The sequence below is a fragment of the Phyllostomus discolor genome, chromosome 5 (genome assembly GCF_004126475.2).
Source record: "Phyllostomus discolor isolate MPI-MPIP mPhyDis1 chromosome 5, mPhyDis1.pri.v3, whole genome shotgun sequence".
Lineage (NCBI taxonomy): Eukaryota > Metazoa > Chordata > Mammalia > Chiroptera > Phyllostomidae > Phyllostomus > Phyllostomus discolor.
Genome location: NC_040907.2, coordinates 18325067 through 18351575, shown reverse-complemented (window position 1 = coordinate 18351575; position 26509 = coordinate 18325067). Strand labels below are relative to the sequence as shown.

At 38.4% G+C, this 26509-nt stretch overlaps 1 protein-coding gene across 4 annotated transcripts in view; it reads right to left on the bottom strand.

Annotated features, from left to right (window-relative positions):
- Positions 1 to 7035: 7035 nt before the first annotated feature.
- The window catches only part of GMEB1 (glucocorticoid modulatory element binding protein 1), a 28120-nt gene continuing 8646 nt past the window's right edge, over positions 7036 to 26509 (bottom strand). For 3 of the 4 annotated variants that reach the window (XM_036025623.1, XM_036025622.1, XM_036025624.1), the window contains exons 3-10: positions 22434 to 22546; positions 21622 to 21746; positions 20641 to 20744; positions 17675 to 17832; positions 15376 to 15507; positions 14249 to 14386; positions 13642 to 13764; positions 7036 to 10415 (exon numbers count right to left, since the gene is read on the bottom strand). In XM_036025623.1, the coding sequence (XP_035881516.1) occupies positions 9715 to 10415; positions 13642 to 13764; positions 14249 to 14386; positions 15376 to 15507; positions 17675 to 17832; positions 20641 to 20744; positions 21622 to 21746; positions 22434 to 22546 (1594 nt within the window). In that variant the 3' untranslated portion in view covers positions 7036 to 9714. The remainder of the gene's footprint in view (positions 10416 to 13641; positions 13765 to 14248; positions 14387 to 15375; positions 15508 to 17674; positions 17833 to 20640; positions 20745 to 21621; positions 21747 to 22433; positions 22547 to 26509) is intronic. The other variant, XM_028511675.2, reaches the window with a different exon arrangement.

The window sequence follows — 26509 nt, the reverse complement described above, 5'->3', positions numbered from 1 at the left end:
GGTTGCACAGAAGAAAAAGATATTCTAAAAGAAACTGAAAAAAAAACCTTAAAATAAATTTAGCATAAAATAAATACTAATAAAAGTAAAAGCAGAAAAAAAATGGAATTCTAACCAGGGACATTGACATTATCTCAAACAGGGCCATTAACAGAGTGATAAATCAGTACTTTGTGTGACAGGCAGACAGATGATCTAGCTTCTAAAATCCTTCATCAGGTAAGTGGACTTTCCCAAGCTCCAGTACTGCCTCTCCAGCACTCCTGGGAGATGGTGAACGGGACTTCTTGCCCATCAGATAGCAAAATCTGATCAGCTTCCACTGCCCCAGATCTCTGAAATTCCAACTAATTGTATCATGATCTAAGCCCAGTCCTGAAACTAAAAAATTTAATATGCTAGAAGTTGAATATAAAGAAAACAACTTAAGGAGCAACTAAACATATTATCAAATAAAACATCATCATTAAACAATGATTTGTTGAAGGGTTCCTTTTAGTATTAAGCTTCTCTAGTATGTTTAAAGACTAATTAATTTGATGGGTACACTGTGCTTCAAATGTATCTATTATTTTGAGTAGAAGATAAATATATTCGTTTCCTCCTTGTAAAATGAAGTAAAATAATGCTGCCCATCACATGGAATTGCTGTGAGAACCAAATGGATTAATATATGCAAAGTGCTTAGAACAATGCTTGCTTGGTACATAGTTTCCCTTCAGTAAGTATTGGTTGTTGTTATTATTACTATGATTACTATTGCACCAAATATCTATCAAGTTCTACTACATGCCAGGCACTGTTCCAGGGACTGAAGAAACAGCAGTGACTAAGAAATAAGAAAGGTCCCTGTTCTCATGGAACTTCATTCTAGTTGGGGGAGAAAATATAAACTTATGCCAGGTGATAAGTAAAACGGAGAAAAATAAAGCAGGGTAAGGGAAAACAGGAAACATAGTTCAGGGGAAAGTTGTCATTTTTTATAGTGTGAGTGAGTGGTCAGGAAAGTCCTCTCTGACAAGGTAATGTGTGAGGAAATAAGCTTTGCAGTTATCTATGAATAGAATGTCCTAAGAGATTACTGAACTAAAAAAAAAAAGCTACTAAAATAAGTAGGCCTAAGTTTGTAATACATAATACGATACGGAGGCACAGGGTCTGTAAAGAAGCTACACCCCACCTAAAATAGGCCCTGATTCCAGTCTAGTGTTGGTATGAGGAAATGTTATCAGATCTTATCTTTTTTTCCTTCTCTTTCTTTTTCTGTTTTTTAAATCCTCACCCAAGGATATGTTTATTGATTTTTAGAAAGAAAGGAAGGGAGAAAGAGAAAAAGAGAAAAAAAGGGAGAGAGAAAAACACACATAAATGTGAGAGAGAAGTTATCGATCAGTTGCCTCCCATGCCTGTCCTGAGGATCAAACCCGAAACTGGGTTTGGTATACGGGACAACACCCCAACCAACTGAGCCACCTAGTCAGAGCTTTAATTTTTATTTGTTGATTTTAGAGAGAAGAGGGGGAGAGAGAGAAACATTGATTTGTTGTTTCATTGTTTATGCATTCATTGGTTGATTCTTGTATGTGCCGTGACTGGGGATCAAACCCACAACCTTGCCATAGAGGATGACCCTCTAACTAACTGAGCTACCTGGCTAGGGTCTGTATGTATGTGTATGTGTTTAAATTGTATCTTGTATTTTTCATGCGAATTGTCCTAATTTTAAAAGTCTACATAGGCATAAATACATATATATGTTCATCAAAAGACATGTGCAAGAGCCCTGGCCAGATGGCTCAGTTGATTAGAGCATCATCTCATACACCAAAGGATTGTGGGTTCGATTCCCAGTAAAAGCACATACTTAGGTTTGGATTTAATTCCCCAACAGGGTACAAGGCAAGAGAGCGATGCTTCTCTCTCACATTGATGTTTCTCTTCCTCTCTAACAATAAACATATCCTCAGGTGAGGATTAAAAAAAAAGACATGTGCAATAATGTTTTACAGTAGCCCTGAGTTGGAAACTACCCAGGTGCCCATCATTAGAATGGACCAGCTATCACTGGCTCAGTAGTTCAATTGCTTAGAGCGTCATCTGGATGTGTCAAGGTTTGGGGTTGAATCCTTGGTACACAGAAGAATCAATCAATGAATGCATCAATTGGTGGAACAAATCAATGTTCTCTCTCTCTTCCTCCCTCTAAAATCAATAAGAAAACAAAGTGGATCAGCTGTGGCATACTAACAGTTTCTACAGAGCAATGAGAAGGAACCAACTACAATTTCACATTACAGGTGAATCTCACAATATAAATGTTGAGTGAAAAAAAGGCAGTCACAAAAGAGTTCAAAAACAGGTAAAACTAAGCTATGGTGTTAGAGAGCTAGATAGTGGTTACTCTGGCTGGGTGACGTAGTGGTAAATTTTTTTTTCTTGATCTAGAAGCTGATTTTTATGGGTGTGTTCAGTTCGTTAAGTGTATCAAATTGCACGGTGATTTGTGACTTTCCTGTACGCATTTATACTTCAATTAAAAGTTAAAACAAACAAAAACATAAGCCAACCAAAATAAATCTTCAGGCTGAGCCACGACTGTGGAATTCTAGTTTGTTCTATAATGCATAGACTTCTTTAGAGAAAACATGACAGAAGTTTACCAAAAAACAAAACAAAACAAAAAAAAAACCTTACACTTTGAAATGCAGATATACCTCCCCTGGGCATGCTTTCCTTAGGGAGAAGCTCCTACAAAGCACAGTGAGGAACTTTATCTTCTGGGTCATTACCCAGCCTCACACTTACCCTTATATGTAATCCAATACAATTATTTATTCTTGTCCTCAAACTAGAAAAATAAATCCATGTATACCACATCACAAGCCATAACTATCAGTAAAGTACAGAAAGTGGAAAGCCTAGAATCAATTTCAAAAAAGGGTCTGGTCTACTTTAGGTTGAGAGAACACCAAATGTCTTTAGACTGAGAGGTTCATAAGACATAGCAAGAATAGGCAGTAGGAATCATAATGGGCTTAAAGAATTTAACCAGGCCCCGGTCAGGTAGCTCAGTTGGTTAGAGCATTGTCCTGATATGCCTAGATTGTGAGTTTGATATCCAACCAGGGCATATACAATACAAAAAGCAACAAATGAATGCATATATAAATAGAACAACAGGACCTGCTTGGAAGAATGGCACTGCCGGATGAGGATAAGACTTTCAGCCTTGACTGGTGTAGCTCAGTGGATTGAGCACAGGCTGCAAACCAAAGGGTCACCAGTTTGATTCCCAGTCAGGGCACATGCCTAGGTTGTGGGCCAGGTCCCCAGTGGGAGCCAGTGAGAGGCAACCACACATTGATGTTTCTCTCCCTCTCTTTTTCCCTCCCTTCCTATCTCTCTAAAAATAAATAAATAAAATCTTAAAAAAAAATACCTTGCCTCCTTGCACAACTACAGCAAAAATTATAACTAGACTACAAAACAAGTATTAGCCAGAAAAATCAGAAAATCAAGCTGTATGGAAGTCTGACAACCAAGGATTTAAAGAAGCCACGTTCATCCAGGCAGGTATTTTTCTATCATAGGCCATACTACTAAGACAGGGAGTCAAAGCAGCTCTGCCTAATATATGGAAACAAATACAGGGGGCAGCTAAAATGAGGAGACAAAGAAATATGGCTCAAATGAAAGAACAAAACTCCAGAAAAAGAACTAAACAAAATGGAGATAAGCAATCTATCATGTAGAGTTCAAAACACTGGTTATCAGGATGCTCAAGGAACTCACTGGGTACTTCAACAACAGAAAGACCCAGGCATAAATGAAGGTTACATAAGTGAAATAAAGAAAAATCTACAGAGAACCAACAGTGGAGGGGATGAAACTGACTATCAGTGATTTAGAACACAAGGAAGAAATAAAACATTCAATCAGTATAGCAAGGAGAAAAATGAATTCAAAAAACAAGGATAGGCTAAGGAGCCTCTGGGACATCGACAAATATACCAACATCTGAATCATAGGGGCGCCAGAAGGAGAAGAGAAAGAGCAAGAAATTGGAAATCTATTTGAAAAAATAATGAAAGAAAACTTCCCTAATTTGGTGAAGGAAACACACATACAAGTCCAGGAAGCACACAGAGTCCCAAACAAGATGGAGTCAAAGAGGACCACACCAAGACACACCATAATTAAAATGTCAAAGGTTAAAGATAAAGAGAGAATCTTAAAAGCAGCAAGAGAAAAGCAGATAGTTACCAACAAAGGATTTCCCATAAGACTATCAGCTGATTTCTCGAAAGAAACTTTGCAGGCTAGAAGGGACTGGCAAGAAGTATTCAAAGTGATGAAAAGCAAGGACCTACAACCTAGATTACTCTATCCAGCAAAGCTATCAATTTAGAATTGAAGGGCAGATAAAGTGCTTCCCATACAAGGTAAAACTAAAGTTTATCACCACTAAACCATTATTATATAAAATGTTAAAGGGAATTATATAAGAAAAAGAAGATCAAAACTACAAATATTAAATGGCAATAAATTTACAACTACCAACAACTTAATCTAAAAAACTAAGCAAACAAGCAGAACAGAAACAGAATCATAAATATGGAGATCATGTGGAGGGTTATCAGTTGGGAGGAAGGAGGGAAAGAATGGGGAAAAGGTGCAAGGATTAAGAAGTAAAAAATGAAAGGTACAGAATAGATAGGAGGAAGTATAGAACAGTATAGGAAATGGAGTAGCCAAAGAACTTATATGCATGACCCATGGACATTAACTAAGGAAGGGGAGAATGCTGGAGGGAATGGGGGTACTGGGTGGAAGGGGGCAAAGGGGGAAAAATTGGGACAACTGTATAGTATAATCAATAAAATATATTTTAAAAAGTAAAAAAGTAAGTGGAACAACTGATATTTCTCTGAAAAATCAAGGGAGGGAGAGGGGGAGAAGGGAGGGAGGGAGAGAACTTATCCAGGAAACAGGCATGACTTAGCCTGGGTCACCATAGGTAGAAAATCAATCAGGTATAAAAGACAGGTTTTAGATCTATGTGTGCTGGGGATCTTACCTACAGTCACTGCACATGTACATCCCAAAGGTGCTTCAATTCAGGTGATTGATGGAGTGAAGAAGGCTGTTTTAGGTAGTAAAGACAGCCGTGTCTGAATGTATGCCGAGTTTGGGTTCTTGGGGTGCCATGAGAAACGATGATCTAAAGCTGAGTTACTGACATGGCAGAATTGGGAACCAAATGTGTTTTAGTTAGGGCAACAGGAATATGAATAAGGAAGTTGTAGGAAAGTAGAACCTTCCAGAGGAAGTCAGATTGCATAGCTCAGGACAAAGAAAGATGTTCCAAAATTGAGGAGGAAACCTGGAAAGGACTCAGTTAGGGCTACCTAAGAAGAGAAATCCCAAGGACAAAGAGAGTCCAAATCCAGCAGAACTGATCCTGTGCAGTCCCTTATATAGCATAGCCACCTTGGTGGTTATTGTGGTACATTGCAGACCACATAAGAATTTCCCAGGAAGGAGGTATCCTAAGTGTGAGGGAACTGTACTAGATATTTGAAAATGCAGGGACAGGACTAGCATCTGAGTTTTTTCTCAGAAAGGACTATTTCCTCAGGAGTATGGCCCAAAATGAATCACCACCTCATGCCTATTTTCAGAATTCAACCTTTTCTTTATCCTTCCTACTTCCTTGACCTGGACCAGTTATAACTCAATAAACTAGTAATGTCATAGTTTATGCTTGATTTGCTATTTTTATAATCAAATGTTACCAATACAAATACTTCCTACCATACAAACTTACCTTTCATGCCTTTTATGAAAATGGGATAAAATGCCTCCACTAAAGAGTATCATTATTAACTGAACACAGTATTAACTTCCAAGGTATTGGGATTAACATTGCTTTTCCTTCCCTAACATGGACAAAGGTGTAAAAAGAAACAAACCCAAAACTGCAGTGAAGTGGCTTTGGATCCTAAAGTATTGTCCATTTTATACTTTAGAAAAACTGGGAGACTTTTTTGTTTTGTTTTGTGGGGTTTGGGTCAGGGAAGGAGGCTGAAATGGGGAAAAGAACAAGGTGAGGGCCAAACATGGACTTGGCCAAGGTGAGACAGTTGTAGAGCTCACTCTGAGGCCCTTGCAGATTCCGCATGACAGGAAGGTTTGGACATTTACTGCCCATCAGCTAAACTCCAGTCCTACATTGGATTCATCTCACTGAAACTCAAGAGAAGCTGACACACGATTTGGCTTTCTCCAGTAGGGTACTCTTAGGAGAAACTGCCTGTGCTACTGACTGCCTGGCTCTGGAGGCAAAAGCAGCAAGGCTAAGGACTTTTTTCCTCTTGTATAAATAAACACAACTACTTGAAAATAGAGTACAAAATAACCCTGCAAAACCTAGCTAAAATTGGTGTCTCCTAAAACAGTTTAAGGTCACACCTTCAGGAAGTACTCCCATATTTGCTGACCCCTGCCCCCAAACTGGAGGTGCTTGATCCTTTGTTTTCTTTTATTCCCCTTCACTTATTTTTTTTTAAGATTTTATTTTTTAGAGAGGGGAAGGGAGAGAGAGAAACATCAATGTGGTTACCTCTTGCACACCCCCTACTGGGGGCCAGGCCCACAACCCAGGAATGTGCCCTAGACTGGGAATCAAACCGGCGACCATTGATTTGTAGGCTGGCACTCAACCACTGAACCACGCCAGCCAGAGCCCCCCTAACTTATTTATTGATTGACTTGAGAGAGAGAGAGTGACATCAATTTGTTGTTCCACATTACTTTTATGCATTCATTGGTTGATTCTTGTATGTGCCCTGACCAGAGGTTGAACCCACAACCTTGGCATATGAGGACAATGCTCTAACCAACTGGGCTATCCAGCCAGGGCCCTTTGTTTTCTTAGCTCCCAGCCAAGAGCTCTATCATTGCATTTATTCCAATATGATGGTCTGTTTCAGTATCTCACTAGAAAAGGGTTTAACCTTTTTGTACCTGTGGTAGACCACTGACACCTATGGATCAATTCTCAGAATGATGCTTTTCAATGCATGAAATAAAATACATAGGATTACAAAGGAAACCAATTATATTCATATACAAATTCTAGACAGTCTCTAGAGTATGAACTTTTTGACGGCAGGGAATGTGTTTTCACCTCTGTACTGCCAGTGCCTAGCACAAAGCCTGGCACATAGATCATACTTATAAATGTTTATTGAATGGATGAACAGAAAGATGGCTACTGCCAAGTCAGCCTGAGGAATGATTCATTGCAAATGCTTCTGCACAGACAAATGGCTTGCATATATTTCCCCCATCTGAGATCATCTGGACTGGACCTGAAAGGGAACCCCCCAACTCAACAATGGGTGCCATAGCATGTAGCAATAATGACAGGCTATTGGAAGACCAGGAAAACAACAAAGCTTGTGTATTTCCACCAGCTGGAATATTCAGAAAGTAAAAGTAAACAGGCTCTGTCCTTAGGAGGAGATCTCTTGACTTCGGAAGCACGATGCTCATACTACATTAAAATACTACCAACAGCTCTGATGGAGGGGAGAAAGGAACCTAGCGTGTAGGTATTTTCCTCCTCTGTTCTGCATTGGGCCTCTTGTCTCTGGGAAAGAGAAAAGTGTCCCTAAAAACCACATTAGGAATGATATGCCTTTTTAGCTTCAAGTAACAGTTTTAGCCTTAGAGAGAAATACTGGTTTTGTTTATGTACCAACAGGAAACCTAAAAAAGCAAGAAATAAAAGCCACTTTCCTCACTAAAGATATATAAAGAGCCAAAGGTTTGTTTTAAGCTTACCACTATGTCTCTGAAATGTTTTGAAAAGAAAAATAAAGCCCCAATTTTAAAGCTGAAAATCACAACTCTATGGGGTTCAGAAATCTCACCCTTTAAGGCTTTTATGATTGACCCTCCAAGTTAGAGGGCTTCTCCAGCTATATACAGCTATCTGAGGGACAGAACTGTTTTCACTTGCTTGACAACAGGGTTTCCAACATCCGTTGGAAAAACATGGCTTCAAGTGGGTGGCTTCTTGAAAAAAAAAAAAAAAAAAGGAAACTACAGGTCAAAGTTTTGCTTTTAATTAAAAAACAAAACAAAAACTCCCACTCCTAAGGTATGTGCTTTCTTTTTTACCTATTTTTCCTTTAAACTGTCTGCGGTTTCCCTATATTTTTCCTAGTGCAGTAAACAATACAACCAAAAGAAAGAAAAAACAGGGTCCACTCTTGCCCCAAACACTGAAGATGGTCAAAGAGAAGGAATCACAACATAGAAAATGGCCCAGCTCTAAATATACAAACAGTAAAAAAAAAAAAGAAAGAAAGAAAGATACACCCTCCCACCCCAAAGACATTATTGTTGACATTCTTGGTACATTTCCTATAATATAATGTTGCAGACAATGCTTCTTTCCCAGGGAGTCCAGCTTGCTCAGGAGGAGACATCCACTCAGTGCCTCAGGATAGGCTGGGGGTATTTAGTCTTCCTCCCAAGCTAAGGGTTTGTTTTTTTTTTTTTTAATGAGTTCAATCTCACAGAAACATCTGTGGTACAAATGAACCTAAAAGGGGATGAAGGCAGGCACCTGTCACTGTTCTCCAAATCAGCCAAAGAGCTGAAGAGCGTGGGATCCAGGAGGAAGATGTCATTAACAGTTGAGAAACAGAGGGTAGAACAAGAGGAAGCACCAAATGAGTGGATGCTTTTGGTTTCAAAGCCAAAAAAGAGCCCCACCAAAAAGGGCAGCTGGTCTGGATGAGGAACTCCCCTGCTCCTGGAGTTATGCAATAAAAATGACGGCCTTGGAGGCCCAACCACCACAACAGCCATAGTCCAAGAGCAATTTACACCACATCACAGTTCACAAATAAATGGACTGATCCTAGTTTAGAAAGGTAAGTGCTTTGACAAAGTTGGGGCCAGGTAGGCTTGAATCCCAAAGCACGGCTGTGACATCCCTGGATTTCTATTTCTCCTGATGCTACTTGCTCCATGGCAATGTACCCTTCCACTTATCAGTGGCCTCCCCTCAGAATAGCACCCATAGTGGTAACCCTCAGAAATATCAAGAGGTATCAGTTGCACTTCGGGAAATAAGATAATTTCTTTGCCCCATCCTGGCCAAAGCACTTCCCTTTTTAAGCTGCTGCTCCAAGCAACAGAGTTCCCCTTCAAGCAGAATTCAACTTCCTTTGTTTCAGAGTTTTGCACTGGCCTCTGAGGGCCCATTCCAGGATACAAAATGAACTATCCTTCTGTATCCGTGTGTGAGTGGGTTGCCTTCCAGTATCAGGTCTGTGTTCCAGAGTTTGGTCAATGCATCTTTACAAGAATAAAACCACATGCATACACAGGTAGACTAGCCTGGAAAGGGTTTTCAGGATAGGGTTTCTGGTTATCTTGATGCCTCTCCTGAAAGAAATAACTTTCTTGGTGTAAGAGGATGAGGACATTGAGTAACCTACTCTCAACTTCTGGAAGGGCAGCTTGTTTTTGTCCATTCTTTCAATGAGGGGGTGGGAGGTACCCAACATTTTCAGTTACAGCAACAAGATTTTTTTTTTAAAGGATCCTATGTGGAAATGAGTGGGACAATGATAAAAGTAAACAAATAATTAAAATTTAAAACTGAAACATATCTCCTGGCCCCGATCTCCCCAGTTAATCCTCTAAGACCACAATTTCCACATTGTGGACTTGATGCTGATGTTCTTCCATCTCGGCCACAACTTTATCCTCAGTCCTCAGCTCTGTCTCCAAAATGACTGCTTTGCCCTCAGTGTCCTCAGCCTCTGGGTCTGGGGCTGGGTCAATCTCAATGATGGTCTGCCCATCCTCTGAGGTGCTTTCAACAGCCTGTATTGTCGAGGTCAGGCCGGACTCCATGGCCACCAACTCCACAGGGCTCACCATTGTGGTCATGTTGCCCAGGGTACTCCCATCCTGCATAGCAGTAGAGCTCAGCAGTGTCAAGCTAGATGAAGGGTGAATGGTCACTGTGTCTGGTGAGCTGCTCTTGGCAGAGGAGACCACTGTGGCATAGCGGAAGAGCTGAGGGCCAGAAGGCAGTGTGTGGACAGTCACAGGGCTGGAGCCCTGGCTGAGAGTAGCCACTGGAATATTGCCCATGGAAAATGACTGACCCACTGGGGTGATAGTAATAGGTGAGATGACTGTGAACTGAGGCTGCTGGACAGGAGGAGAAGGGCTCAGGACGGTGGTGGAGGCTGGCCGCTGGAGCCGGGGCCTTTTTGGAGGCTTAGGCGTGCTCACAGGCATCAATACCACATTTTGAACTGTCTGGGATTTCAGCCTGTGATCCTGAGCTTGCTTCTTCTGCTCTTCCAACTGGCGTTCCAAGTCTGTGAAAAGAAAAAAAGAAAGATTGTGTGAAGGGAACTATAATCTTGGGAATAGTGAATAGGTCTTATTCTGGTCTTGCCACTATGTAGTCTCAGGAAAGTCACTTCATTGTTTTTAAGAAGAAACCAGATTGGATGACTTTTTTTATCCTCACCCGAGGACATGCTCACTGATTTTAGAGAGGGGAAGGGAGGGAGAGAGAGAGGGAGAGAAACATCAATGTGAGAGAAACATTGATCTCATATGCATCCCAACCACAACCAAATGTGCAACCTAGGCACTTCCCTGACCAAGAATTGAACCCTCAGCGTTTTGGTTTATGGGACAACATTTAACCAACTGAGTCACACTGTCCAGGAATTTCTGAAATGTTAAGTCAGGTACTATTATAAATGCCCAATGTTGGTGAGTTCAAACTGGCGACATAAATTGGTATAATCTTGGAAATTTGACAGTAATCCACAGAAACACATAAAACAAATTATAAATACTATTTAACCTTAAGCTTAGTCCTGGGAAATAGTTTAATAGGACATAAAAAGAAAAAGTTAGGGTCTGGTTGGGTACTCAGGTGACTAGAGAGTCATACCCATATGCCAAGGTTGTAGGTTTGACTTCCAGTCAGGGTACATTTTAGAATCAATCAATGAATACATAAATAAGTGAAACAATAAATTGATGTTTCTCTCTCCCCCCACCCCTTTTCTCTTTCCAAAATAAATAAAAATAATTTTTAAAAACTATATGCACATAAGTCCAATGTCACAAAATAAGCTACTGAAGAAGAGTTTGAAAATTTAAATATCTAACCCTGGCTGGTGTGGCTCAGTGGACTGAGTGCTGGCCTTCAAACTGAGAGGTTGCTGGTTCAGTTCCCAGTCAGGACACATGCCTGGTTTGCAGACCAGGTCCCCAGTTGGGGGCATGCAAAATGCAAACTGATTGATGTGTCTATTGATGTTTCTCTCACACACTGATATTTCTCTCCCTCTTTTCCTCCCTCCTTTCTTCTCTCTCTAGATCTTTTTTTTTTTTTTTAAGATTTCATTTATTTTTAGAGGGGAAGGGAGAGAGAAAGAGAGGGAGAGAAACATCAATGTGTGGCTGCCTCTCGTGCACCCCCTACTGGGGACCTGGTCTGCCACTCAGGCATGTGTCTTGAGTGGGAATCAAACTGGTGACCCTTTGGTTTGCAGGCCAGCACTCAATCCACTGAGCCACACCAGCCAGGGCTAAAAGTAAATTAAAAAAAAAATTTTTTAAATGTTTTGGTAGGAGAATGTCTAGGTAAAGTACTATGTAGCAACCTGGAAAAAGATTAATGTCATAGTGAAAAATCGGAAAACAAAACTTGATGTTCACTACAATTAAAACTACCTAAAAAATAATATGGACAAGGAACCAGAAGCCTACCATCCTAACAAAAACTATTTTTCAGATGGTATAAAGTTTCAAGGTAGAAGCTGGATTAGGAATAAGAAGACAGAATTCTACTTTCAGCTTCACTTTTGTGGCCCTAGGCAAATAATGTATCCTCTCTGTTCCTCTACTGGGTCATCAGTAGAATAGGGATAACAGTCCTGGGGGGGATCAAATGGCAAAGGGTATCTCTAACAGTACTTGGTAAACAGAGTTTAAAATACAAACTGGGTATAAAAATAACTTTAAAACAACCCAAATTGTTCTTTTCTTATCAAATATCTTCCTTGCCTTTGGGCTTTATGACCGACTATAACATATTCTACTGGGTTGGCCAAAAAGTTCACTTGGTTTTTTTATATAAGATGGCTCTAGTAGTGCTTAGTCATCTTTAACTTCATTCAAACCATATTGTTAGATTGTATTGTGAGAGTTGTCATATCAGCATACATTAAAAAAAAAACATCAGGGCCCTGGCTGGCATAGCTCAGTAGATTGAGCATGGGCTGCGAACCAGGCATTGCAGGTTCGATTCCCAGTCAGGGCACAGGTTGCCTAGGTTGCAGGCCATGGCCCCCAGCAACCGCACATTGATGTTTCTCTCTCTCTCTCTCTCTTTCTCCCTCCCTTCCCTCTCTCAAAATAAATAAATAAAATCTAAAAAAAAAGAAAAAGAAATTCCTTAAAAAAAATCAAAATTGTTGAATTTTTGTATAGCTGTTTTAATATTGAGGATGGAAGAAAATATACAACATTTTTAGCATATTATACTTTATTATTTCAAGAAAGGTAAAAACGCAACTGAAATGCAAAACAAGATTTGTGCAGTGTATAGAAAAGATGCTGTGACTAATCAAACATGTTGCAAGTGGTAAGTTTCTTGCTGGACAATGCTCCACAGTCAGGTAGCCCAGTTGAAGTTGATAGCAATCAATGAGACATTAATTGAGAACAATCAACGTTATACCATGCAGGAGATAGCTGACATATTCATAATATCCAAATCAATAGTTATTAGTGAAAATGAAAAATGTGTCTATTATTTTGCAGAAAAAAACATATGAACCTTTTGGCCAACCCAAAACATTATTCAAACGCTGATGACACTCCATACCTCTGACCTGTTTTGTATCCTTCACCTGCTTTACCTCCTTCAAAAACCTCTCTTGATTCTTTCTAGGTATAAGTGATAACTCCCTTTGCTTCTCCATCATACCTGCTATATGCCTGTCACAAAACTGATTACTCTATTTCAATGTCTGCTTTCCCTTGAATTCCTTGAAGGCCCTCAATATTCAACACTGTATTTCTAAAACCTAGTGTAGACACCAGCACGAAGTACTTGATAAAAAGAGTTAAATTATCCCTGTACCATAATTTATTACCACAAATAATGGAGAATATGCTAAATGTACATCTCTCAAAAGACAGTAGTAATAATGTAAAAAAGACAAAGACCAATTTGTTTCTTCTGCCATCAATATTTCTGGATTAACAGAGCATTCTAGCAGACATCCTAATTCTCCAAAAGTTATAGAAGGAGTACTGGGGTGCTGGCTTCTTTCTCTTTTCCTTTGTGCCTCATCTGTTTCCCACCACTTCACCCCACCTGGGGCTTTGTATAAGAAAAAGCCAAATAGGATACTATGTGCACTGAAAGAAAGAAAAAGAAAGAGAAAGAGAGCAAGTTGGGGTAGGGGGAGAAAGAAGAAAAAAGCAAGCTAGTTCCAACAGAATTCAACAAAGAAATGGTAAGACTTGAGGATATTAGTATATCACCTAAGAAGAGACATAAATTATACATACCTGTCAGAGTATAGAGAAACTGCTCTTCTCCTTGCTCTATTTGGTTCCTTCTGTTGTCCAAAACCTTCTTGACTGTGTCCATTAGGCCAAACGTATGCGCCACATTGTTGAGAACAGCGGCATCTATTTGAAACAAAAGACATGTCTGTCGAGTTAAAACAGAAAGGTTCCACCATCTCCCTGTTGTGCTATATATAAATATGGAACAATTAGAAAATGATGGGACTATTCTAATTGCACTTTTAATAATTTTAACCAAGACTGATCACATGCATAACTAATTTTGATTTGCTATATCTATATTGACATATTTAAATATATATACTCATATATATATGAGTGAGAGAAAATTGAGAGAATTACTTTTCTGACACATTGATAAAGGCAAAAATTACCTGTGGAGAAAGCATAGCCAGACCTAAGTTCAAAACCCAGTTATGAACTTTGGACAAGTAACTTAACTTTTATGAGCCCTAGTTTATTAATCTGTAAAATGGGGATAATAATACCTATCCCTTAGTGTTTACATGAGGGTAATAGGATCTGCCTACCTGCAGTTGTTAGTGTTTAATAAATTACTTGATATTACTAGGATTAATGCACTTACCTGTGACCTGGAAGGGGGCCTGGATGAGCCGCTGCTGAACCCCCCTGAGTAGCTCCTCTATTTCCTTCTGTATATTGCATACAACCTCTTCCATCAGCCCTACATCAGCTATCCCCTTCCAGAACATCAAAGTGTCCTCTGGTACAAAAGAGATAAGAGAGGGTAAGCAAGGGATGCTACATATACTTAGGCACATCTTTACAATGTATTAAATTCAAAATCATTTCAATTTGAAAGGATTCCTTGTCAGGCCATTTCTGGACAGAGGGAAGAAGCTTTTGGAATAGTGGCTGCCTCTCTAAGTTGGTACTAATTATTTGGCCTCTTTAGCAAACTAGGGACTTGGGATAATTGCCTCAATTTGTCATGCCCATAATTTGTCATGGCTCTGGCTACAAGGAACAGGTACCTTCCTCTAATAAACATATTATATTAAATACTAGATATTATTTAAATAATTTAATTTTAAAAGTAATAAAGATGTTAAATTAAAGATATACTAAAAAAATAAAGCTATATTTGCCCTAGTCATATAGTTAAAAAAATAAAGCAAAATGGTTGCACAGGCATTGTTATAAGCTCCCTGAAATCAGAGGCTATGTCTTTTCATTTACCTGTCTGGCATCTAGCAAGAGTACCAATTGAAAATATGCAGCATAAATATTTGTTAAATGAATAAATGACTGGAGGATGATGTGAAGTTTCTCCTGGTCCCCTCTAAGTGATCATCATTAATCACCATCTTCTACACCACCTGCTACCTAATTTTTTCTTCTAACACCTTGCAGCTTGGTTTATCTAACAAATTTACCAAAGTTGAAGGCAGTATGAGAGGATAAAAAGCATAAGCTACAGAGTCAAACTCAGCTGAATTCAGCTCTAATAGTTATAGGTTGTATGACTGGTATTAGACAAGTTATTGAACCTTTCTGAACCTCAATTTCTTCATGTATAAAACATGACTTTGCAGGGCTGTTGCATGGATAAAGGAAGTTTACAGCTATAGTTAGTATTAATATGAACAAGAAAAAACAGAAAAAGTCATTAAGAGGTCTTTTGTGTCCATAATCATAGTGGTGATAAGGTCATAAAACCCTGAAAAATGTCTGAGCACCAGAAAAAAGTACCTGAAATTTCTTCTGAGTCTTTCTTCACTCCCTCCTCTGTGGCCATAGTGACAGCAGCAGTGAGAGCTGAGTTCCATTCTAGCCCTGCTTCTTCCATGCTCTCTTCTGAAATGGCAATCTGTGTGATGTTACCTAAAAGCAGTCCATTAGAGGTAAGGCCAGTGAATTTTATGAAAGTCGTAGCTATCCTCCATCTCATATTCATAGCCAAAGAGATCCTGTTATTTTATTTAACATTCTGGCTTTTTGCCTGAAGAGCCCTATATTAAAAGCTAGAACCCTAGGGAAGCCAGCATGAATATTGGATTTTCTAAAGAAAACCTACCCTACAAAAGAAAATGTTTTCTTCTTAATCTGAACAGAAAGTGAAGATATCTTCCCTCTGTCCTTATAAAATCACAAAAGAGCGATCTGGCCCTGGCTGGTGTGGGTCAGTGAATTGAGGGCCAGCCTGAAAACTAAAAGGTCACTTGTTCGATTCCCTGTCAGGGCATATGCCTGGGTTGCAGGGTGGGTCCCCAGTTGGGGGAGTGTGAGAGGCAACTGATTGATGTATCTCTTACACATCAATGTTTCTCTCTCTTTCTTCCTCCCTTCCCCTCTCTCTAAAAATAAATAAATACCTATCTGGTGTAGCTCAGTGGATTGAGCACAGGCCTGCGAACCAAAGGGTTGCTGGTTTGATTCCCAGGCAGAGCACATGCCTGGGGTTGCTGGCCAGGTCCTTAGTAGGGGGTATGTGAAAGGCAACCATACACTGATGTTTCTCTCCCTCTCTCCTTCCCTTCCCCTGTCTCTAAAAATAAATAAATATGGGAGAAAACTGTACTTGAACAATGATTGAAATAAATAAATAAATAAATAAATAAATAAATAAATAAATAAAATCTTTTAAAAAATAAAAATAAATACAATTTTTTAAAAAACAGCAATCTGCTTCCTGAGCAGGTATATTTTTGAAAGAGACTTAAAGTGGGCATAACTGCCAGGCTGCCTGCCCCAGACTTAGTGAGGATGAGAAGGACCAGAAATAATTTAAGAGAAAAGTATGGTGTTTGGCCAACAGCCCTGCTAAATACAGGTCTGTTTGATACTACCCATCTATACTATGTGAAGTTGCTGTAACTTATTTATCAGTTTATGTAAGAGAAAGCAAGAGAAATAACACCTCAAAAAATCAGATGAGACCACAAATAGTAGATGCACAGAAGAAAAAAACTTTTGCTGTCAGTTGTAAACAAAGAGACCTGAAAAAAATCAAACTGACTGAGACAGAAGTAAAGACAAGTGTGAATTCTACAAGCTGGAGGATATCAATAATCAAGTAAAGAAGTAGTATCAATATTGGTAATCAATTAAATAAAGAAGTTTTGGCCAAATAAAAAGGATTATGTAATTTCACAGCATTTTTTCACTTTTCAAGTGAAAGAGTCACACCAACAAAAATTCAAACTGCTAAATATTTTATACTTTCCTGAAAATGATTTGGCTTCTACTCATCCAGTTGTTACTGACAGAATATTAGGTCTGACCAAAAGAAACCTTAAGATGCATTTTTAAAGCACATTACTTCCCTTACATCTTTTATCATTCTTGCTACTCTGTCAGGCATATTTGTAAGTTTTCTAGAAATAGCTGATACATATTCTAAGAATTTTAGCTGTACTAAGTCTCCAGCTGGACTAACTGAATCCTTAATAATCTCACATGGCTGTATCTGTCCTGGAGATGGACAGGGAGCCCTAGTCCCAAACTCAACAATACTGAAGTTAAGTGTCTGCCCATCCTGTCTCATTTGTGAGGAAGCCTCAGCTTGGTTTTCTGGATCCCTTCCAGGCAGAGCTCTTTGTTCCTTATATCAGAGTCATCCAGAGTCCATCCCAGCCAAAGATAAATTGTCTTTGATACATCTCAGTTTATCAATTAAAAGCCATTCACCATTCCAATCTAACTTCCTGCTTTGAGCACTAGTAGAGCAAAGGATTTTCAAAACAATCTAATTTCAAAAGAATACCAAGTGGCACCCAAGCAAGATCACTGAATACACACTATGGCTACTAAACCACCTTTCTAATGTTTACCATGCATTGCAAGAAAGAAATAAGGGAGGTAGTCAATAGTAATCATTTGGGAGAAAACAAAGATCTGTTTGTAAAGCATGGAACCCCACCCATGATTACTATATCTTTCAGAGACATCACCACTCATGAGAATTGAAATTAAGAAACACAAAGGAGAAATGAGGGGAAAGTGCTACTGAAAAATACAATGGGTTTTCAGGTGGTTTCCTACCCCCTACCATCGGCCGAAGTGGGTGTCTGCACCACACTTGTCTGCTGTCCTGGCACTGGAGCTCTTGCACTGCTGATAAGAAGATCAAATTTGGTGCTTCTGCAGGTATTGGAGCAAACCTTATCATGTTGGTAAAAATCAATTTGTCCAGAATCCATCATTTTCCTGCACAAAGGGAGACAAGAAGTTCCGGCTTAGCCTGTATTTCATCTAGAGGGAACTAGGCCTCAGGGACAAATAGAGACAAGTTGCTGGGTCTACTTTGTAGATTAGTGAAACCTAATAGTTTTAGGAGTCATTAGGCTGCAAAAATTCTAATTGGGACTATAAAATTTTCATTGGTCCTGCCCACATTTACAAGGACTCCTCTTCCCTCCCTAGTCTACACAAGAATACTCTCTTTTATATCCCGTTATCACTAAGCTTTAGTTATATACTCTTGACAATAGCTAAGTTTCCCCATAGAATCTCATTAAAACCAAATCCAAAAAGGGAAAAAAAGACTACCTCAAATCCCAGCACAACTGAGAAATGCCACAAAGGAATTAGAATTTTGTGATGGCATTCTGATGTATTAGTATCCCTAGACCATCAAGATCTGTTGTCACTTTTGGAGACATAAAACTTCAGCATGTTTCTTTCCTTAAAAGAAAAATTGATAACAACCCTTGAATAAATACAGAGCAAGGCTGATTAAACTAAACCCCTACTATAAGATGTCCTTAGAAGAGGATTCACAAGACATTAATATGATAGGCCATGAGCAAAACCATGCAGTATTTTAATTATAGTAAGCTGTGTTATATTACTTGTCTTTATCTAAAGATGTTTTTAGGTATTCTTGTTCCATTTTACATTTGAGGAAAGTTTGCATATGCTTGTTTTTCTGGCAAATAAAATAGGCCAAGAACAACAAAATAAAAGTTAGAAGTGTTCCCATTTCAATCAACTACTAATTTCTTCCTACAAACCATCTGGAATGAATATATTTTTTTAAGTTTTTCTTTTTTTTTAAGGGTTTTATTTATTTATTTATTTATTTATTTATTTATTTTTAGAGAAGGGCGGAAAGGAGAGATAAAGAGGGGGGAGAAACATCAATGTGTGGTTGCTTCTCAGGTGGCCCCCACTGGGGATCTGGCCTGCAACCCAGGCATGTGCCTTGACTTGGAATCGAACCGGTGACCCTTTGGTTCACAGCCCATGCTCAATCCACTGAGCCACACCAGCCAGGGCTGGAATGAATATTTTTTAATTATGTGTCTCTGACTATAAAAATAGTATGTGAAGAAAAAAAATAACATTTTTATGAAAAATACAGAAAACTATAAAGAAAACAACTGCCCTTAAAAAAACCCCTACAACACAGAGATAACATCAACATTTTGGCATATTTTTTGCCTATTCTTTTTAAAGATTTTAATTATTTATTTTTAGAGAGAAGAGAAGGAAGGGAGAAAGAAAAGGACAGAAACATAGATGTGTGAGAAAAACATAGATTGGTCGCATCTTGCACACCCCCAACTGGGGACCTGGCCCACAACCCAAGTATGTTCGCTAGCTGGAAACTGAACTGCAGCCCTTCAGTCTGTAGACCAGCACTCAATTCACTGAGCCACACCAGCCAGCACTGCTTGTGAATTTAGCACAAGTAAAATCACACTGTTCAATTGATTTATATTTTACTTTCTTTCTTGCATTATATTATAATCATTTTTTCATATATAAGCTTTTTAGAAATATTTTAATTATCGCATTATATCTCATAGTATATACTTATATATATTTAGGTGAACCATAATTTACTTTAGATATACCTTGACTGTATATTAAAGTAGACTAATTTTTAGCCCTGGACGGTGTAGCCCAGTGGATTGAGTGCTGGACTGCAAACCAAAGGGTCACCAGTTCAATTCCCGGTCAGGGTGCATGCCTGGGTTCCAGGTCAGGTCCCCAGTAGGGAGAACTTAAGAGGCAACCACACATTAATGTTTCTTTCCCTCTCTCTCTCTCTACCCCTCTCTCTAAAAAAATTAAATAAAATCTTAAAAAAAAGAAGACAAAGGATGAGATGTTTTTAAGACTCTCAGAACATGTTCTGTATGGAACTTTTAATTCCTGACCACATTTAAAAATTTTATATCAAGCCCTGACTGGTGTGGCTCAGTTGGTTAGACACCATCCTGTAAAGCAAAAGGTCACTGGTTCGATTCCCGGTGATAATACATGCCTCACTTGTGGGTTCAGCCCCCCATTAGTATGTGTATAAGACACAACCCACTGATGTTTCTCTCTCACATTTATGCTTCTGTCCCTCACTGTCTCCTTCCCTTCCCCTCTCTTAAAAAAAAAGTCAAAAATTTTCTATTATTAGGTGAGAGCTCAAAGAATGAATATGAATTTAATCAACTAATGTTACTTCTCAGAGGGGAAAAATTACAATAGTAAACTTGTTGCATAAAGAGAGGGAATTGGGGGTATTATACATTTTGAATTTTATTTCTGTAGTACAGTGATGGCAAAGACTGCATTTACTGTGCATCATTGATACTTATTAACAGCACCCTCTACTTTTACCAGATTATCCCAGGATTTGTCAGTCAGCCTACACTTCTCTGTGGCCGTCATGCTTCCTCAGCATCAGGCTTAGCTCTGCCTATGATTGATGATCTCAACCAGGACTATCATCTGCTCTTGAGTTTCTCTGCCCAGAGAAGATCCTATCCAACATTCTAACATTTGCCCTAGATGCTGGGAAGAGTGAATTTGATTCATTCTTCTTTCTCTAAGAGTTTTTTAAAGAACAAGTTAATGAAGGTCAAATAATACATGGATTTCTTAAGCTAATCCTTCAGACAGAATAAAAATTTCAAACTAAAGAGCAAAGACTGAATTCTCTGAATTCTACCATGATTAAGTGCCAGAATCAGTTGAAAATCAGTTGAAAGGTATGTTCTTAGTATTAGAGCTCACCTGAGCATAATTCCACCCAAACGAATGGCTCTCTTCCAGTCCTTTAGGGTGGACTTGCCAGCCAGATGAACAAAATGCTTGGGGCTGATCAACTGATCATTGAACTAAAGTAAAAAGAAAAGTCCAAAATAATACAATGTCAACTTAAGCAGGCAGAGGGAAACAAAGAGATAACTCTACTTGCTATATACAAAAAATACCCAGATGGCATCTTAAGTCATAGTCTTTTATTACCCAGCCTTTTGCCCTATTGTGCCAGGGAAGATGATCCTTCTCTGAGCAGTGCCCTATCCTGGGAGAAAGCTACAGATGACATGGGGAAGATCAGAGATTAATATACTAATTAGCATTTAAAATCCATTTATGCTCTGAATCAGGTGGTTGGATTCAATGTTACAAAGGCTGTTTAAATAAACTGAAACAATCTGTCCAGCCTTAATGATAAGATTCAGGATATGGTAGAAGGATTAAGTACAGTAAGAACCAATAGCACTGCAGAGTGTCAAAACTGCATAATCTTAAATGATTCTAGGATGATGCCACTGATAGTGACTACTATCTATGGGTATAGTTGTGGCTAACAATGGGGACATTTATGATTATTCACCATTTTAATATATGAGGTTCTGAAATATTGAATAACTTGCTCAAGGTTACCCACCTAATCAGTAATAAAGATAGGACTCCATTCATTCATTCAACAAATATTTTTTGATAAATACACCAAGTACCAATCTAAGTGCTGGAGATACACTGGGGAACAAGATTGACAGGTTCTCAGCTCTCGTGAAACTTCTATTCTGGTGGGACTTGAATCCAGGTCAGTTTCACTCCAAAGTTGTCTTTGTCTACTGTGACGCAATAGGACTATAGCCACAAAATAAAAAATACTGATACAGTAGAAGAGAGAGGTACTGGAACCATGCCCTTCAAAATCAAGGAGCCCCAAAGTAGGTTCCAGCAAGCAGAAAAGACAATTACCTTGACACACTTTACATTTATTCCTGGACATACAAACTTCTTCCAAAGAAGAATGGCTTTGCTTTCCCCACAAGTTATGGGGTAAGCAATTTCCATATCTTCATTTGCTTCTATAGTGCTTGCATCTGAAAATGAAAAAACAAACACCAGTTATTTATCGAACAGTCTTCCCCAAAGCTTAATTCAAAATCTTTAGTCTCCTGGTTCCTTTCAAGAGCTAACAGTTTACACTGGCTGGTGTTGTTTAGAAATCCTCTGGAAGAAGTTAAGCATGACAGCTCTTTTACTGAGCTCCCACTGTGCATTAGACACTGTGTTATATGCTTTGATGCATTTAATCTTATTTTGTTCTTGCAATAATCCTGGGAGGCAGCAATTGTTTTCTATGTTTTCCATGTTGTATGTGGGACTCCAAATGGTAAAGTAACACCCCGAAGGACACACAGCTAAGTGGGAAAGTAGGCTTTAAACTCAAGTTTGTCTAATTTCGAAGTTTCCACTGACTATCTATCAATGAACACCTTATCAGTTTTCATCAACTTTCCTAATGACAAGAATCAACCTTGAGGATCTAATTTCTTTGTGGGACTTTTACAGATGAAAAATCTTTTCAACAACCCTAGCAAACTGATGTTCAACAACCAACTGACAGCCCTAGCACCTTAATAAGTGGTGTCTCTAGATGTGCCACCATCAAATCGATGGCTGCAGTACTGACAGGTCATACTAAATAGGATAAAAAAGGCACAAAGGCAAGAAATCCCAACTAAGGAAGTTAAGGTCAAATGTACTAGAATATCAAAAAAACTTACCAATCCCTTCTTCAATTTTGTGTATCGTGTGAGTTTCTACTGCCACAACTGCTGTGTTGTTCTCAGACCCAGCTTCATAAATCCTGTTGTAAAAGTGTCCATCGATAAACAAACTACATAAATCATGAAAAAATTAATATTCACAGCAGGGTGGTTAAGAATTCTTTTAATCTATCTCAAAGGAATAAAACAAATATACTTCACAACTCTATGTTAGTGCTTTGAGTAGTTCCCCATTATTTTTAAACTCTAAGTTGCCCATAACTGCTTAGCAGCTATTACCATGGAAATGAATTAACAACTTTCCTCACCTCAACAGAAAGTTCCTCTTGCTACTGTATTTTACACCAGACATTTCCCCTTCATATCTTTAAAAGCTCATGACATAAAGTATTGCTTCAAGCATAAGATTAAGTCATATTATAGAATTACCTTATCAAGACTACAAAGTAATACTGTTGGACAGTTCAAGATAAGAAGCAATGCTGACCAGAGAAGTTGATGACCCTTGTTGGAATCTAGACACTGAAGCATTTTTCAGCACTTTAGCATTTTTTATTTTTTCATCCTCACCCCAAGGATATGCTCATTTTAGAGAGAGAGAAAAGACATCAATGTGAGAGAGAAACATCGATCAGCCACCTCCCACATATACCTTGACCACTGATATTGAACCTACAACCCAGGTATGTGCCCTGACTAGGATAATCAAACCTGCAACCCTTTTGATGTATGGGACAACACCCCAACAAGCTGGCCAGGGCAAGCACTTTAGTATTAAAAAAAAAAAAATTAGCCGACTGGTATGGCTCAGTGGATTAAGTGCTGGCCTGTGAACTAAAGGGTCACTGGTTCAGTTCCCATCAGGGCACATGCCTGGGTTTCGGGCCAGGTCCCCAGTAGGGGGCGTGCAAGAGGCGACCACACATTGATGTTTCTCTCTCTTTCTCCCTTCCTTCCCCTCTCTCTAAAAATAAATAAAAAATCTTTTTAAAAAGTAGGTTTACAGTTGTAAAAACAATATTTTTAAATTTGTTGATTCTATAGAGAGAGAGGAAGGGAGAAAGAGAGAAACATGTATGTGAGAGAAACATCAATCAGCTGCCTCCTGGAAGCACACCAATCAGGGATTGAACCTGTAACCTTGGCATGTGCCCTTACCAGGAATTGAACCTGCAATCTTTGGTTTATGGGATGATGCTCCAACCAACTGAGCCACACCAGCCAGTGCTTTAGTTTTTTTTAATCATTTTTAAACATTTTTCAATTACAGTCAACACACATTATGATATAGCATTTTTAAGGCACCATAACCAAAATGTTGACATAAGCAGAGCCTACTAAAAAATTAAGAGACAGACTATGCCCAAAGTAACTAGCAGTAACTAGAGGTACCATTTCATGAAGGTGTCTTTCTAAAATATTTCTACCTTCTAAGAAATGGACTCAGGTAACCTAACATGATACAGTGATGTCCTTTAATCCCTATAATAAATCTAATGTGTTCATTATTGCATCTTGTTATTTGAAAGCACTGCTTAAACAATCTCCTTTGCATCAGTGGTTATTTGCCCCTATAGTGACACCTCTAGCACTGACCTCCTTTCTGAATTTCACACCAAGACAGTTAACTGCTAAATAAATAAAGATATTTGGATGCCCCATAGGACATTGTTCAATTCATTATTTCTAAGTTAAGCAAGTTGTCTTCCTTTCTTACCTCCCAAACTATGCCTTTTTCTTTACTCCACATCCTTGTTGATGGCACCACCCAGGACATTGAAGCATAAGACAGAAGCCTGGGAATTACATTAGACCCCCAACTTTGGTATATTGGGATGATGTTTGAGGCTCAAACCAACTTACCAACATGGCCAGGGCCTATTTCTTGCCTTTTGCATATAATCTTTACCAATATAGTCCCAACAATTCATACAAGTTCTTTGATTGTTTCTTTCCTTCATATTTGAACCTGAAGCCAATTAGGTTAAGTGTGACTGAGACTCAAGACTGACACCTGATGATTTCCATCTTTGTCTCAAGTGTATGAAACTTACAAGACCTAGCCCTGGCTGGGTAACTCAGTTGATTAGGGTGTCATTAGGACACACCAAGGCTGCAGGTTCGATCCCTGATCATAGGACATACAAGAATAAACCAAAGAATGCATAAAAAGGAGGACACATTGGTGTCTCTCTCTGTCTCTGCCTATCTCTCACTCTCCTTCCCTAAATAAATAAATAAATAAAACTTATGAGACCTGTACTTCACTAGTATCAAATTTTTTCTTCCCTACTCAGTTTTATAATATGAGGCTAAAGCACAGTAAAATATTCAAATAATTAAAAAACAATTACAGAAATCAACTCAGCACCAATAGACAGGTATCTCAAAAGGCAGTACCTCAAAATGTTCATTCACAAGTTCATATATTAAATTCAGTGTAAACAGTGGATTAGAGAGTCAATATATGTTGTACAAAGATGCCTATCTCTGATCAAGTAATGAGAAGTTTCCAGAAAAGGCAATATCATTTGGAAAATAAGAGACAGGAAAAAGAAAAACAAATGGAACAAAATCTTCAAAAAAATTAACTCTTTAAGCAACAGAGAAGCTTTTTCTGTCTTTGCTAGGGACAAGGCAAATGACAACTGGAGCAGTTTTTAAAAAAATTTTATAAGCCCTGGCTGGTGTAGCTCAGTGGATTGAGCACGGGCTGGGAACCAAAATGTCCCAGGTTTGATTCCCAGCCAGGGTACATTCTTAGGTTGCAGGCCAGAACCCCCAGCAACCACACATTGATGTTTCTCTCTCTCTCTCTCCCCCCCTCCCTTCCCTCTCTAAAAATAAATAAATAAAATCTTAAAAAAAAAAAAAATTTTTATAAGATTTTAGCATGGCTAGAAAGGAGGCTGCCCCCTTGTAGAACCTGGCACTAAACCATTGATACACAACCTGCTTCTGGGCTGGGATTTCATACGTAACAGAGCACTTCCCTCACTGCAATCTACTGAAAGTCAGTTCTCAAGACAAGGGTTTGAGAAAAGTAAATTTAAAATATTCTAAAAATAAATAAATAAATAATAAAAAGAAGGGGAAAAAATAAAATAAAATAAAATAAAATAAAATAAAATAAAAATAACTTAATTGAGCCAAATTGACAGCATGCTAGGGAGCAAGATCTCAAAAGCTCCTTGGAGCACTTTGGAAAGGTAGAAGAAATAATGACTCCATGAGAAAAATAAAGCTGGCAACAACTAAAAGACCTATTCTTTAATTCTTCTTCATGTACCAAAGGATAACAACTACAAGTATGTGTGTGTGTGTAACAAATGAAACTCCCACACAAGTGAATTTGAATAAGCATGCATAATCTTTTGGTGTCAATAAAAATTTAAATCACTCTATTAACTCTATGTCAGGATTTATCATATATTACCTTTCCCTTATAAATCTTAAAACATTTTCTTATGCTCTACAATACTCAGAAATATCAGCAAACTGTGGTTATATTTTTAAAGCTAAAGAGTCCTTACCTTACAGATACATACTAATGTCTAAGATTTGCCTCAAAAAAATTCAGGAGTAGGTAGATGTGAGATGAATAAGACTGGCCATGTGTTGATAATTGTTGAAGCTGGGTGACGGGTGCTTACATAATTTTCTGTATTTATGTGTAAATTTGAAATTTTCTATACTAAAATGTTTTTAAAATTACCAAGAAAAGTTGACTGTGTTTTTCCAGAAGTGTTTAGACAAGGTACATTATTTAGTAGATTGGGATTGGATTATATGTTTGCCCAAGACCATTTCTAATCCTATGAAGACTCATACATTCCCCAAGGTAAAATAACTATCCCTCTGTTCTCTTTGTAGATGCAATTCTTACTTAACCTTTAAGACCACAGACCATTTTTTAAAACTTATCTCTTTTTTCAAATTCATAGTGGTCCCCTGAATTGAAAGCACTTCCTAATCATGTCATTCAGCACTTGTTAGGTTTTGCCATGTAAATGATCTCTCTCTCTCTGTATATATATATTATATATATAATATATATATTATATATATACAAA